Below are 15,771 nucleotides of genomic sequence, written 5' to 3' on the forward strand. Positions count from 1 at the left end.
AATTACCATGTTGGGCATAATGATGGTGAAAAGCATCCATTTTATTAATTTGTTCTGTAGAACTTCAAAGGGATATTTTCAATATGACCAAGTACATAATTATGGGTCTCCCCCCTCTTTTTTTTCTAATTCAAAACACAGCTGTCTGTGAAAATGGATGCCAGAATGGTGGTCGCTGCATTGGACCCAATCGCTGCGCATGTGTGTATGGATTCACAGGCCCACAATGTGAAAGAGGTAAGAACTAAAAACTTCAGGCAGGGAAATGTACATGAAATCAATGTGGGTCCATCATTACCTTGGTGACTTCATGTTTTCATATTTTTTAACTTATTCTTAATTGTCCGTATTCTTGGTAGCATATAACATTGCAGAAGTTATTCAAAACATGTCAGAGATTTCATCTGAGAACAATTTTCTTTTAAATATAATTTATAAATCCTGTTCTTTGTTAAACTCTTGGTTTCTTTGATTCCTAATTTTCCCTGTCATCTTTGCCAATTCTACATATTCAAATAACTTCGCCTGCCATTCCAATTTAGTTGGTGTTTTATCTCCCTTCCACCATCTAGCTATTAACATTCTCGCCGCAGTAGTGGCATACATAAATATCTTTCTTAATTCTTTCAGTATATCTGCAGCAATAATACCTAACAAGAAGGCTTCCGGCTATTTGATGAAAGTTAGTTTGAACATTTTTAAAAGTTCATTATAGATAATTTCCCAAAAGTTTTTAATCTTTTTACATTTCCACCACATGTGGTACATTGTTCCCTCTGATTCTTTACATCTCCAGCGAATATTTGAGCTGGTTTTATACATTTTCGCCAGCTTGCTTGGTGTAATATACCATCGGTAGAACATCTTCATAAAATTTTCTTCTAAAGTAAATTTTAGCTTTTCTCCAAAGCTTTCCCCAGGATGCCATCTGAATATTATAACTGAAATCTTTAGACCACTGAATCATCACAGATTTAACCTCCTTCTCTAGCACTTCCCAAACCAGTAACAATCTATACATTTTGAAAAGTAATTTAGCCTTACTTTGTAATAGATCTTTCTCAAGTTTCGATATTTCAGCAGCAAACCCTTTTGTTTTGTCTGATTTAAATATATCATTCACTTGATGATCATTTGATTAGCTAGGCCTCTTCTGGTCCCTCACCCCTACCCTGTGGGGACTGTTTATAGTGGGGTGGCTATAGCTTTATATTGACCTGTTACCTAAACTTCTCTTGCCTTGACAACACAGCCTCATTTGCTCCATAAATTCAGGCCAAAAAATGATTTTGAGTTGGAACTATAGATCTTAATGCCACATCCTGTACTTCCTCAGGTTCTTGTCACAGGCTCCATGCCACAAGGGGGACGTGGGTGGTGCTGTGGTCTAAGCTACTGAACCTCTTGGGCTTGCTGATCGGAAGGTCAGGGGTTCGCATTCGCGCGATGGGGTGAGCTCCTGTTGCTCTGTCCCATCTCCTGCCAACCTAGCAGTTTGAAAGCACACCAGTGCAAGTAGTTAAATAGGTACCGCTGTGGCGGGAAGGTAAACGGCATTTCTGTGCGCTCTGGCTTCTGTCACGGTGTCTCGTTGCGCCAGAAGTGGTTTAGCCATGCTGACCACATGACCCGGAAAGCTGTCTGTGGACAAACGCCGGCTCCCTCTGCCCCATAGTCTCCTTTGACTGGAATTAACCATCCATGGGTCCTTTACCTTTAGTAATAATGCATAGCCAGCACAATTTGTAGAGACCACTGTTGTTTAATGTACTGAGGCAGCGAGTGCTTAATGATAAAATAGCAAAACAGTGCTGGTAATTTGCCTGCTTTGTAGCTTGAAATTTTAGTGATAGTTCTTAATTCGAGGCCTTAGAAGTTTATAGCTAAAGTTTCCGCAGATTTCTCGGGCAAATTGTGTTAATATTTGTGCAGTGTAATCCTACGCATGTTTACTCAGATGTAAACTACTGTGTACAGTGGGGCTTTCTCCCTAGTAATTGTGTTTAGGATTGCAGCCTTAAAGAATTTATCGTGCTAATATTTATGTTACTGTACTTTAAATACAGAGATTTTATAGTTCTGTAAATTAAGGTAATTTAAATTAGGTATTTTCTCCCTAATATGGAACACATGTAGCTTTCCTTCAGACTGGCCTCTCAAACTCCGTGGTATGATAAAGCGTGACCGCTTGTTCAGCTATCTGGCTTTCTAGCAGACTAATTTCCGGGCTGGAGACAGGAGACTGAGCAGTAACTAATCACTGGCATGATTACAGTATATTTAACTTGAAGGTTTGCTGCTGGGCTGCAAGAAAGCACAACCTCTTTTGGACCCTCCCAGCCACACTTTTCTATCTATTATTTTGTATCCTTTATTGGAAACCCTTCCTGTGGCCAGCTCTGCTTCTTGGTTTTTGAAGATATGCAGAAAATCTAGAAGAATGTTCTTTGTGAACTGCAGAATATGTATTTTTTTTCTATGCAATATGAATTTTATGAAGATCATGTGAATTTGAGTAGTCATATGAATTAATAAAAATGTTGGGGTTTGTTTTTTTTTGAGGGTGGTATTTTATTATATTTAGTAATTAGATTTCTGACCCATGTATTACCATAAAGTCCAAGGGCAGATAATTCATACCCCGAATAAATCCATTGAAATAATAATAATAATAATAATAATAATAATAATAATAATAATAAGTTATTTATTTATACCCCGTCCATCTGGCTGGGTTTCCCCAGCCCCTCTGAGTGGCTTCCAACAGAACACTAAAATACAATAACCTATTAAACATTAAAAGCTTCCCTAAACAGGGCTGCCTTCAGATGTCTTCTAAAAGTCTGGTAGTTGTTTTTCTCTTTGACATCTGGTGGGAGGGCGTTCCACAGGGCGGGTGCCACTACTGAGAAGGCTCTCCGCCTGGTTCCCTGTAGCAGTGCTTCTCGTAGCAAGGGAACCGCCAGAAGTTCGTCGGCCCTGGACCTCCGCGTCCAGGCAGAACGATGGGGGTGGAGACGCTCCTTCGGGAATCAGTGGTTTCAAGATAGTAATTTTTTAACAAGCCCATTGTTTTCAGGGGGCTCTTCTGAATATGACTTGATCAGATACAACTGATATTTACCTGAATCATAAAATTTCCGGCCCTTCAACAGTGACCTTGACATAGCAGCGCCCGCGTACCTGTGGAGAAAAGGTTAACCTGCAAAATAAGTCTTAACTGAGGGTGGGTAGGGTGGGAGAAGCTCTGGAGCTAACTGATGATTCCCAGGTAAGATCCTCCCCCTATTGGGTGGGCAGAGTGGTCCCTCCCCCTACCTGTCCTGATCACCTTGGCAACGCCTCCCCAGGCGGGATTGGGCAACTGGCTAAGGTAGGCGGAGACCCCCAGGTATCCCACCTGGGGAAGGCGAAGCCAAGCCTGTGTTAATGGTGCCGCATAGGGTCCAGTGGGCTGCCCACGACCATGCAAAGGGTGCCCCTCCCATTTAATGTGGGCAGCGGTCATCCTGTGGCTAGGTTTGTGGTGGTGCATTTGGCCTGGTGTCGCAGTGGAACTGCACACTTTCTTTGGAGCTGAAGGCAGCATCTGTTCCCAGTAGCTTTCTATGTACACGGAGGCTTCCAAGCATCTTGCCTTCCATATAAACTATCCCTGAGAAGAAACAAGTCTGTTCTTTGTTTGCTTTGGCATTGATTTTTATCCCCCATTCTCCTCCTTTTCTGGGTTACCTTCCACCCCCAGTTTGGGGAAAGTCCATTATCTTTCCTCCCAGTTTGGGAAGTGGCTTGGCTGCAGCTGCTGGCTGTGTGCCATAGTCGCTGTGCCACCTGTGGCGATCCCGCTTGTCTGTTTGCGCTAGCAATGATCAGCTAGCACAATGAAAGCAGTACATGGAAAGTTGGGGGAAGGCTTCCCTCTAAACCAAAAAAACATCTGAAAATAATCAAAAGTAATAATGAGAGAGAAATTTTCCAGTCTAAAAATCTGACATGCATAGGTTGGGCAAGCCTTGTTTTTATGGGAAATAACTCTCTTCTGTGCTGGAACGGACTGCAAGCCTGAAATGCTGTTACGGCTTATCCTGTATGAATCCAATATTCCATTTGACTGCCCTGCTATTATTGACTGATTGCTCTATTCAAACAGTGCATTGTAGGTTCCATTTTAATATCCATATTTAAATTCCCCTTAATAAATGCTGTGTTATGAAGGCTATGCCCAAAAGTACTAAGGCAATATTTTAAAAGCATCTTTATGTTTTTAATTTCCTTTGTGCATTTGTAGCACACTTGTTTTGAAAACAAAACCAAACCCCAGCCCTTCAAGATTTTCCTCTACTGCTGGCACTGCTCAATAAGTGTTTTTTGTTACTTGCTGCCTCTGCAGTGTGCAAAGCCTGTGTTGGAGTGCAGTTTCTATTGCTAACCCCTCCCTCACTGGTTGCTCCTGTTGGTCCACCTGCCTCACTGTTTCCTACATTGGCTGGCAGCAGCTGTTGTAAACAAAATCTGCCCTTTCCCCCTTATGGGGTATCCAAGAGCCCGTATAGAGTCCTTGCGTGGGTTCCCTATTGGTAGGAGAAAATAACAGAGGCCAACCAGAGACTATTGAGAAGCAAAGCAGCTAGTAAGCCTGATCTTTATTAAACTGTTGCAACAAGGTGCTCCCCTCACACGCAGGAGGACAGAGGAGGACCCAGAACAAAGGTGTGCCTGCCCTTATATAGACATTTTAAATTCCCTGCCCTGTAGCTAAAGATCACCCCTCCATACATCACACATACATCACAGAAGGAGCGTAACCCAAGACCACCCCCCCACAAACATCATACCTACATCACAGAAAATGTGGTCTACAACAGAAATTTGAATGTTGTTGTTTTTCCTGTCTGCCAGGTTATCTGATAATGCCTTATCTGATTGCCTTTCCTGGTAGTCTGGCCATTCCTTTGAGATGGTGATTGCCCAATTCCTGAGACAATGGGGAGGTTCCCTCACCCCCTCCCTCCTTGCAGAAAAAAACATTTGGTCAGTTTGGGAATCAAAATGGTTTCAGGACGGTCTCCCTGTGCTGCTCCAGACATGTGGTCCACGTATCTATGTACGTGCTTGGTTGGTACATTTATGAACATTTATTATATATATATATAAGACCGTACATTTTTTATTCCACAGCTCTTCAGCATTTCTGACAGGGCCTTTTGCAGCTGAGCCTGGAGATGCTGGGAATTGAACCGGGGGTGTTTTGCTTTCAAAGCACCTTCTCCGGAACTGAAGGGATGAAGGGGGAGGGCTGGTACCACATCCAAGGTTCAGTTTCTGGCATCTCCAGTAGGGCTTTGAATGTCCCCAGTCTGGAGAGCTGCTGCCCATCAGTGCATACAATACCGACCTAGATGGACCAATGGTCTGACTTCTTATAAGGCAGTTTCCTATGTTCTTTGTTTTGCACAAGCAATAAAGTGATGTCAAGGCTGCTACTTAGCATGTATGTGGGAGCTCAAGCAATTATTATTATTATTATTATTATTATTATTATTATTATTATTATTACAGTGGTATCTCGGGTTAAGAACTTAATTCGTTCCGGAGGTCCGTACTTAACCTGAAACTGTTCTTAACCTGAAGCACCACTTTAGCTAATGGTGCCTCCTGCTGCGCTGCCAGAGCCCGATTTCTGTTCTTATCCTGAAGCAAAGTTCTTAACCTGAAGCACTATTTCTGGCTTAGTGGGGTGTGTAACCTGAAGCATATGTAACCTGAAGCGTATGTAACCCGAGCTACCACTGTATTATACTCTGCCCATCTGGCTGGGTTTCCCCAGCCACTCTGGGTGGCTCCCAACACAATATTAAAAACACAATACAGCATTAAACATTAAAAACTTCTCTAAACAGAGCTGCCTTTAGATGGCTTTTAAAAGTCAGATAGTTGTTTATTTCCTTGACATCTGAAGAGAGGGCATTCCACAGGGCAGGTGCCACTACCGAGAAGGCCCTCTGCCTGGTTCCCTGTAACCTCCCTTCTTGCAGCGAGGAAACTACCAGAAGACCCTCAGCGCTGGACCTCAGTGTCTGGGCTGAACGATGGGGGTGGAGACGCTCCTTCAGGAATACTGGGCCGAGGCCGTTTAGGGCTTTAAAGGTCAGCACCAACACTTTGAATTGTGCTCGGAAACGTACTAGGAGCCAATGTAGGTCTTTCAGGACCAGTGTTATATGGTCTCGGCGGCCGCTCCCAGTGAGTATTAGGAGCAGCTAGATTAAGTTAGCAATCTTAACCCTGGATTCAGAGATGTTCTGCCACTATGGAAGTGGAACGCCTGTCAAATTCCATATGTACTCAGCCTAGATGGAAGAGAAAGCACACAATTAGAAAATATGAAATGGTGTAGTGGTAGCATGCATCAGTCCTAGCATGATTTGAGTAGAGGATTGCAGAAAAGCATTTGAGCTTTCATTTGTGAGACTTATCTTATTCTAAGCAGAGTTAATTTTTCTAGGAAAAATGACCACTTTTATTATCCTCCCCCAACTGAAGAGACTGGCTCTCATTTCCCACATGCACAGTATTATTCTCAGCTGGCTGGATAACATTGTAAAAATGCTTGTTATTTTTATCTGGTCTAAATCAGCACATGACTATCTAATGTAAACAGCTAAAACCTCATGGCAACCTCTTTGTTTTGGCTGTGATGCATTATTTAAAAAGAATAGGTTTTTCATTAATGACCGTTAAACTATTGGAATAAAATGTTTGAGATGATCGTTAATGTATTTATTTGCAGCTTCTGCACAGTTTGACGTTTTAATAGTCTGTTTTGTACAACAGAACATAAAGCATAATGGCAGATGCTTATATTTTGAAGAATTATATACAGAAATGAAACATGTTCTTGGGAACACAAAGGCATGATTTACTTGAACCCTATAAAAGTCTGATTTGTGGGTTAGTGGAATGAGGGCTAAATCAGGGTGTTTGCTTGAGTGATACTATGATCGCTTCACTAAGTATAGGGCTCTCTGTACCCTACCTAGAGTGGAGACCCATCTCTTGCCCCACCTTGATCAGAGGCATGGTTGATGATGCCAAAAGCCGGGACCTTTTCAGTGGCTGCACCATCTTACCCCATGAAGCATGGGTAGCCCCCTCTCAGGCTGTCTTTTGTTGTCATTTTTATTGTGGCACTTTTTACTCATGATCTCTAGCTCTGCTTTAAAATAGATTTTTAATGTTGTGTAGTTTATGTATTTTTCTTTTTCTTTTTTTGTATTTTTGTATTTTAGTATATTTTATTTTGTTGTAATCGTTCATTGTTGCAAGCCATCTGAGCAATGCTTGAGAGCTAGTCTTGCTCTCCCGGTGCATGGGATTATAATTGTGCGGAGCCTAAGAATGGAAGGGGACCTTGTGGGGGTGAACAAACTATGGAAATGCTGTTATCTGCTGATCCCAAATATTTGCATTGCCAGCCTAACATAAATATTTCCATGCCAGCCTAACATTGCTGATATAAGATCTGCAGCACAATCTCAGAAGTTAATTCAATTGTGCTCAATAAGGCTTACTTCCTAGCTTGTGTATTTTGGAGCTTAGCGGAAGTTTTGTGACATTGCATTGGTGTAACTTTTGTTACATCCAGTCTTAGGATCTGGCTGTTGTTTTAAAATACAAATGTAAGATGCTGAAAAAGTACCATAAGGTAGGCATAAATATATGTGTGTACACACAGAGAGATAGATAATTGTTTTATTACACACAGAGAGATAGATAATTGTTTTATTATAGCTATTTTGTCATTCTCCATGTTCTAAGTCATTCCATTCTGGAGATGACAGTTTTCAGAGACAGAGAAAAACGTAGCAACCACATGTGAAAAGTAGGTTACCTACTCTCATCAAGGCATAAGATTTGCTAAGCAAACTATAATTTGTAACATGTGTTCCATCAGTGCCTTTTGATAGAATTGTTCCCATAGCAACAGTGGGGCAAAAACAAATTGTGAAACTCCTAACATGACACTTGTCTGCGCACAAGGAAAATATGAAGTTAATTTTTGTTTATGTTAATTTTACGTTTAATTTAATTAGGTGTAAGGAAAAAAGTGTCGTCAGCCTAAGCGTGGAATGCCTTCAGCAATGTGCCAGGTTGTTTTCCTATGCACCATGGCAATAAATCATTTTATCAGCCTTGCATAGGTTGGTTTGAAATGCCACCGGGGATATGTGTCTACGGAAATATTTCAGATCCATGTAATTGTGGACTTGTAGGCCTGATACACTGGTGACGTGTCCAGGATACCATCATGAATACATCACCATGTGTTGGGACTTGTGAAATCCTTCAGCCTTAACATAGAAATTAATGACTTGGAAGGTAGTTCTAAAAGGAAAAATAAAAGCATCCCACTGTAGTATCAGGCATTCCTTAGAAAGTGGTTGTCCCTTAGAGTGGAGCTGATCCATAGCATGGTTTGATCATAGCATGATATGGATACTTTTGTTAAAGCCCAGAGAGCCAAGTTACCACCTTGATGGACAATCTCCTACTGAAATTCATGTAAACGACTTTGAGCAACCCAAAGAAAAAGTGGCATGAAAATATTAAAAATCCTATAGGCATTGGCTTATGCAAGTCTTCCTTTAAAACCCATGGTTTCCCAAGCTTGGGTCTCCAGCTGTTTTTGGACTACAGGCCACATCACCCCTAGCTAGCAAGACCAGTGGTCAGGGATGATGGGAATTGAAGTCCAAAAACAGATGGAGTCCCAAGTTTGGGAACCACTGCAAAGAAGAGAAGAACTTGGATTTGATATCCCGCTTTATCACTACCCGAAGGAGTCTCAAAGCGGCTAACATTCTCCTTTCCCTTCATCCCCCACAGCAAACACTCTGTGAGGTGAGTGGGGCTGAGAGACTTCAAAGAAGTGTAACTAGCCCAAGGTCACCCACAGCTGCATGTGGAGGAGCAGAGACGCGAACCCGGTTCACCAGATTACGAGTCCACCGCTCTTAACCACACTGGCTCTCATACTCCCTCCTAGCTCGGCAGTACCTTAATGGCATGATGGAACTACCACTGCAGCTCTGCCATTCCAAAAGCCAGGGCAGAAGGCAGGCAGTGCCAATTCCATTATATGATGGCAGTGGGGGGCAGGCCTAGAATCCAACAGATCTCAGCCCTGATCAGCTTCTTCTGGGAAAGCCCTGCTACGGTACTTTTTGCTGGCTGCCACCCAGTAGACATCCTGTTGGCAGAACTTTGCCTGGCTTTGTGAAGGTGCTCTGCTCTAGCAGAGTGGCACTGGCACTACTTTGCAGGTAGTGGGCAGGAGGAGGCTGGCGGAAAAGACAGAAGGGGCACCTAGGGCCAATCCAACATACACCTACACCTCCGTCGCAAGGGGGCTTTGAATTGCTCTGTAACTAGTGAAATAATTGCGATAGGAGGAAGATGAGCAGGGTGTATAGCCGAAAGAAAACGAAGTAACTACTGATTTCTGCTTAAAGTCCAGAAGTTAGGGGCGGCGGTTCCGTCAACTTTTACATGCACAGTTTGTTCTTCTGTGTGAAAGAAGCTATTTGGACTCATAGAGCATAGAATAAAGATGTAATAAGAATCCCTGCTGGACTTCCAGCATTTAGTAGTGGGCCTCTCCAGACATAGGCGGCAGCGTGCAGAACAAAGCAAAAGTTATTCAGACTGACATAAACACTGCAATTGGGCAGATATCATGAACATGCAAAACAGCCCGACAGCCTTGTGATAAAGTCCCATCTTTGCTCACCATTGCGGTACGAAATGGCAAGCTACACAAGCATGTTGGCTGTCCCTGTTGCAGCATGAATACGTTTCTAGTAGGGAGATCAAGCATCTCACCAAAAGGTTTATAGCAGGGGTACTATGGCACACTGAACTAAATAGAACCCTGGTGTGGGGGCAGAATCCAGATGGAAAGTTGCAAGATAAGGAACCTTTTCCAGTACACAGCATAAATTTGCTACATTTGAAACCAGCTTTTAAAATCCCTCTGTTAGTTACCCAGCTAAAGAAATGCATACTCTTATTTGACATATTTAGGATGATCCGTTTATTTGAATCTTAGATATATAAATTTTTTCCTTATACATTTAGCCTGTCCTTGTACGACCTGTTTTCCAAACAGTTCACTGAATCCTCTCTGACTTGTTGATACATAAAGAAATTTTATGTATTTCAACCAGGGCTTCTCTGTTGCTGGTTTCAGCATCATTATCCACCATGTCTTGCCTATCACGCAAGCCTTTGGGTGCTGTGGTGGGGTTATTGGTCGGGGATGGGGTGTTATTATGTATTTTGTATTTTATACTTTAAACTGCTCTGTGTTCTCTGGATAAAGGGTGGTGTTTTGTTATACAATGCAGGTGTTTTTTTATAGAGGCCTATATTGCAAGAGGCTTGGACATTAAGAGATTGAATACAAAACTTTAATGTAACCTGCAGGCTCGCCATTTATTTTGCTGGAAGGAAGGGGCAATTTTTGGCTTTGTTGCATTATAGCTGTGTGTAATGACATCGTCACACTCCTTTCTTCATTGCAAGGCACCTTTGGGAAGGAACAATTAGTGCTGGAGAATGGGCAAGAAAGTGTGCCAATTGTTTCCCCCTAAATCTTCCCCAACAGATGCCTTTACTGTAGCATCAGGGTGTCCCGAACCCACATTTTTGAAATTGGCACAGGGTAAAAGTGTGTGTGTGTGTAAGAGAAAGAATTTAGTTAGCTAGTTTTCCCCATGGTTGGGGAAAAGTTAAGCACACCTTTCCTCCTGTCCATCTCCAGGTGCAAACTGTCCTTTGATCAGGGCAATTTGCAAGGGCCATCTCTCTCCTTAACAAAGCATGTGATCATCACCTGCTCTGAGCCTAATCAAGGTGAGTGACCACAAGCCTCCCAGACCTAACAAGTCACCTGATCTTCACCTGATCAACTAGTAAACTGGGCTGTGTTCTCTCATCTACCTCATCCTCTTAAGGTATATTCCCCACTTTTCCTGGAGCCTCAGAGCCTGTCACATTCATGGAGAAGGGGACACCTCTGGTTCTGGTTCATGTCTGTTTCCTCTGGCCCCTGTGAACTGCTGGCTGCCTCTTCAACATCCTCTATTGTTCATTGAGGAGACCTCCTCAGCCCCAGCCTCCCATTCCCCATCTTCAGCTTGTCCCAGTGGTTACGCCCTCACTGGGGTCCTCTTCCATTTTCTCAGTGTCCTGCCAGGTCATGATATCAAAGCAGCACTCTGATCAAAATTTGTGCAAGCCTCGTGACATTTGCACTGTCATTCATGTGTGGATAGTGTTTGATAGATATCTTTAACAATCCCTCCTTTTAACTGAAAACATAGACAAGGTACACTAAGAGTTCAAGGAATTTAAATCCCTAGTGGGATAGAGTGAATTTGTTCTTTTTTATTTTAAAGAAAGTCACAACATGCCATGGCCCTTCAGAAAAAAATGGTTCATTATGTTGCAAGCTTTCAAACGGAACATATTACTGCATCAGATAAGTGAAGTAAACTGAAAAGTTGCTCTGTTTATAGATGTGGAGGTGGAGGCACTCCTCAGGCATTAAAATGTTTCCTCTTAATTTCCAGATTACAGAACAGGCCCTTGTTTCACTCAGGTCAGCAACCAGATGTGTCAAGGCCAGCTGACTGGCATTGTTTGCACGAAGACGCTTTGTTGCGCAACCATTGGACGTGCATGGGGCCATCCTTGTGAGATGTGCCCTGCTCAGCCTCAGCCCTGCCGCCGTGGTTTCATCCCCAACATCCGCACTGGCGCATGTCAAGGTAAGCCATTTGTGTTACATTAGTTACTGCAATTTAAATGTTTTCCTACTGTAGAGTAGATCTGAGCAATTGATTGAAGCCAGATGTTTCTTCCCTCCTTTCTCATATATATACAGAGAGAGAGAAAGTGAGAGTATATTCAAAATATAAAGCATTTCTGTAAGTGTCAAGATACTTGTTAGGCTGCATTGACATAATAATGAAACCAATGTGTTTGTGGAAGAATGAATTAGACCCACAGACTGTGCATGAAACACAAGAGTGAAAACAATTCCATTTACTCATTGAGATGTACTGCAATAGATGCCTTTTCCCTTTCTTGGGATAACCATTATACAGTCATACTTCATGTTGCGTCTGCTTCAGGTTATGTGTTTTCATGTTGCGCCCCACGGCAACCTGGAAGAACCAGAACAGGTTACTATATTGCAAGAGGCTTGGACATTAAGCGACTGAATACAAAACTTTAATGTAATCTGCAGGCTCGCCATTTCTTTTGCTGAAATGAAGGGGCAATTTTTGGCTTTGTTGCATTATAGCTGTGTGTAATGACATCGTTTTGCCACTCTCGCATGCGCAGAAGCGGCGCTTCAGCTTGTGTCAGTTCCGTGTTACGGAAGGGCCTCCGGAATGGATCCCGTCCATAACACGAGGTTCCACTGTATATACCATGTCTATAATTTCCCCTGCACAGGAGCAGCTGGTGGAGAGGGCGGCCACAATAGTCTCGGCCTCCCAGCATCTACTGTCACCACGGGACAGCGAGGGGGCAGGTAAGGGCAGCAGAGAGAGCAGGATGGTTTGGGCACCCAATCTGGCACTTCTGCTAGTGTGCCCTGCTGGCCTGACCTCATTGCTGCCCTACCCTATGTCACCCGAGTCTGCAGCGGTGCCACCATGCCCTGAGTGGTGCTCTCCTGTTGCTGCCCCTGTCCATAATCAAGGCCCTGCCTCCTTTGAACAAACTGCATTTTGGTAAAACAAGTGAATGAGTGGTTCCCAAAGTGAAATGTGGGGTTTCCTAGAAAGGGGTGAGAGCAACTCCCCTCCTCCCCACCCCCAGAGTTGTAACTTGTTCACAACATACTGAACTGTGAAATATAGGAGAAATGTCCATTTTTACTCCCAGCCTTGGCCAGGCAAACTTTAAAGTACATTTTCTTGAAAATTGTGAGGGTTATTACAGTTATTAAGAAAATGTACTTCAAAGGTTTTTGTCCCTATAGGCACTGAGTATGTAATTAATGCAATTACGGGGCTGACACTAAAATCTGAGAGTCATGTAGAAATCCTCATTATAGGGACTGGTTCTAAAATTGGCAGCCTTAACAAAGCAGCATATTTGTCCTTGTACAAAATGAGTAAGTGACATAATTTCTGCTCAGTGGGTTGATACAGTGATCTTTTGCTTTCTAAGGTGAATTAATATAACAATAGGTCGTTCTACATCAGTCAGACATATGTGCCAATTTTATTCCATTGGATCGAATCTAATGTGGAATGAGTAGGAAAAAAAAGTAACCAGTAGTAATTTCCTGTAGTAAAGGTAAAGGGACCCCTGACCATTAGGTCCAGTCGTGACCGACTCTGGGGTTGCGGTGCTCATCTCACTTTATTGGCCGAGGGATCCGGCGTACAACTTCCGGGTCATGTGGCCAGCATGACTAAGCCACTTCTGGTGAACCAGAGCAGCGCACGGGAACACCGTTTACCTTCCCGCCGGAGCGGTACCTATTGATCTACTTGCACTTTGACGTGCTTTCGAACTGCTAGGTTGACAGGAGCAGGGACCGAGCAACGGCAGCTCACCCCATCGTGGGGATTTGAACCGCCGACCTTCTGATCGGCAAGTTCCAGGCTCTGTGTTTTAACCCATAGCACCACCCGCATCCCTTCCTGTAGTAACAAGTAGTAAATATATCCTTCCTTCTCCTTAGAACAGCTTTCTGCATCCTGGTTCCCTCCAGATGTCATTGGCATATAACTCCTATCAGCCCTAGCCAGCATGGCCAATGATGAATCATGGGAGTTGTAGTTCAAAAAATATCTGGGAGACACTAGATTGGGAAAGTCTCGCTGAAAGTGTCATAGGCTTAGGCTTAGGCCACGAAAGAAAAACACGTTTCAATAGACTTCCATAGGTCAGGTAGAAGAATTGGGTTCATGGCCTTGCACCCAAGAAAATAGTGTAATAACAGAACAATTGTTCATGTGACTCAGAAGGCAGTGGCATAAAACTTTCTTTGCAGATCTTGCAATGGGAACACAACAGTGTAAACAGCTTTTATTTTATGTAATGCAACCATACGGGCCTCAGGCTTTGTGTGTGTTCTTTGAACCAGCAGAACACTCTCAAAGACATTGAAGCACAGACATGAAACACACATCACTGTTTGCTACTATCTTACAAAACTACAATTTTTTTATGCAGGAAAACTGGTATATTTTTTTGAGAGAAGATATGCAAACTTACGGTATATTCTAGCATGCACAAGAGGTGTAACTGTATACAAAAGTAGATTCAGGTAGGTAGCCATGTTGGTCTGACGCAGTTGAAATAAATTAAAAAATTGTCCAGTAGCACCTTATACCCAGAACAAACTTAGTTGGTCTCTAAGGTGCTGCTGGATAATTTTTTATTCATGTATACAAAAGTGAGTGAAAGAAGCTGACCGTGGGAAACAAAGTATGTGGTGTTTTAAAAAGGTTTCAGCACTGCATTTTTGGCTCTGTCCAGCCTTCCTTAATGGTAGTACGCACTGTCAGAACTCATAGAAGAGTTTGTTTCCTGCTTCTAGGATTGGGGTTCCCAGTGTGCTGCCAAGACACTTCTGTACACCTCCCTTGGTGTCCGCTGAAGTGGATGGGCTGCCTGGAGAGAGAAGCACAGGCCCCAAGCAGCCTCACACTTTCCCTATCCATTTCCCAAAATGCCTCTGAGTCCCCACGTGTGCCCAGGGATTTTCTTCTTAGGAAGGGAAAGAAAGACTTGGGGGATTCTGGAACTGTTAGTCTCAGTCCTGGTTCCTGGTCGGGAAAAGCCGTTCTGCTGGGATCCAGGAGAGTTTGATACTTCTGCCTTCTTCTGTGTGAAGGTAGCTCCACCCGCCCCCCTTGGGGCAGGAGATAGCAGTTTACCGATTGCAAATAGGCAATACAGTGGTGCCCCGCAAGACGAATGCCTCGCAAGACGAAAAACCCGCTAGACGAAAGGGTTTTCCGTTTTTCGATGCGCTTCGCAAGACGATTTTCCCTATGGGCTTGCAATTTTTTTCGCTCCCCCCCTTTTTCTAAGCCGCTAAGCCTTTAATAGCCGCTAAGCCGCTGATAGCCTTTTAGCCGCTAAGCCGCTAATAGCCACTAAGCCACTAATAGCCTTTTAGCCGCTAAGCCGCTAAGCCTTTAATAGTTGCTAAGCCGCTAATAGTACCTTTACCTTTACCTTTTAAGCTGCTAATAGTGTTAATCCGCTAAGCCGCTAATAGGGTTGCTCCGCAAGACGAAAAAACCGCTAGACGAAGAGACTCGCGGAACGGATTATTTTCGTCTTGCGAGGCACCATTGTAAAATGCTTTAAGTGCATCTTATAGGAAATGGGTGGAAGTTTACAAACTGTGTGTCAGGCCTGGAGGTTTTCAGGGGTATGCTCACTATATGAGTATCTTTTCTCTAATGCTTATGACTCCTGTAGTTTATGGAGAGAAATGATTAGAAGTATGCCAAAGATTCACTTGGCTCTGTAGCTTCAGTGCCCTTGAGAATGTTTTTTGGCATTTCACGGCTTTGGCTGCTGGTTAACTGAGCATGACAAATATCCTTAAACTGTGCAATGAACAGTTGACATTGTTGCAGAATTACACTGTGGAAATTGAAAACAGTGTGGGTATTTTGCCTGTGAACAATGCGCATTTAAAACAACCATTTTCTTTTTTACACTATG

At 43.2% G+C, this 15,771-nt stretch overlaps 1 protein-coding gene across 1 annotated transcript in view; it reads left to right on the top strand.

Annotated features, from left to right (window-relative positions):
- Nucleotides 1-15,771, top strand: part of FBN2 (fibrillin 2) — a 149,320-nt gene that overhangs the window by 15,628 nt on the left and 117,921 nt on the right. The window contains exons 5-6 of the mRNA XM_028749285.2: nt 142-237; nt 11,634-11,831. Coding sequence (XP_028605118.2) covers nt 142-237; nt 11,634-11,831 — 294 coding nt within the window. The remainder of the gene's footprint in view (nt 1-141; nt 238-11,633; nt 11,832-15,771) is intronic.

Source organism: Podarcis muralis, chromosome 11 (assembly GCF_964188315.1).
Source record: "Podarcis muralis chromosome 11, rPodMur119.hap1.1, whole genome shotgun sequence".
NCBI classification, from domain to species: Eukaryota; Metazoa; Chordata; class Lepidosauria; order Squamata; family Lacertidae; genus Podarcis; species Podarcis muralis.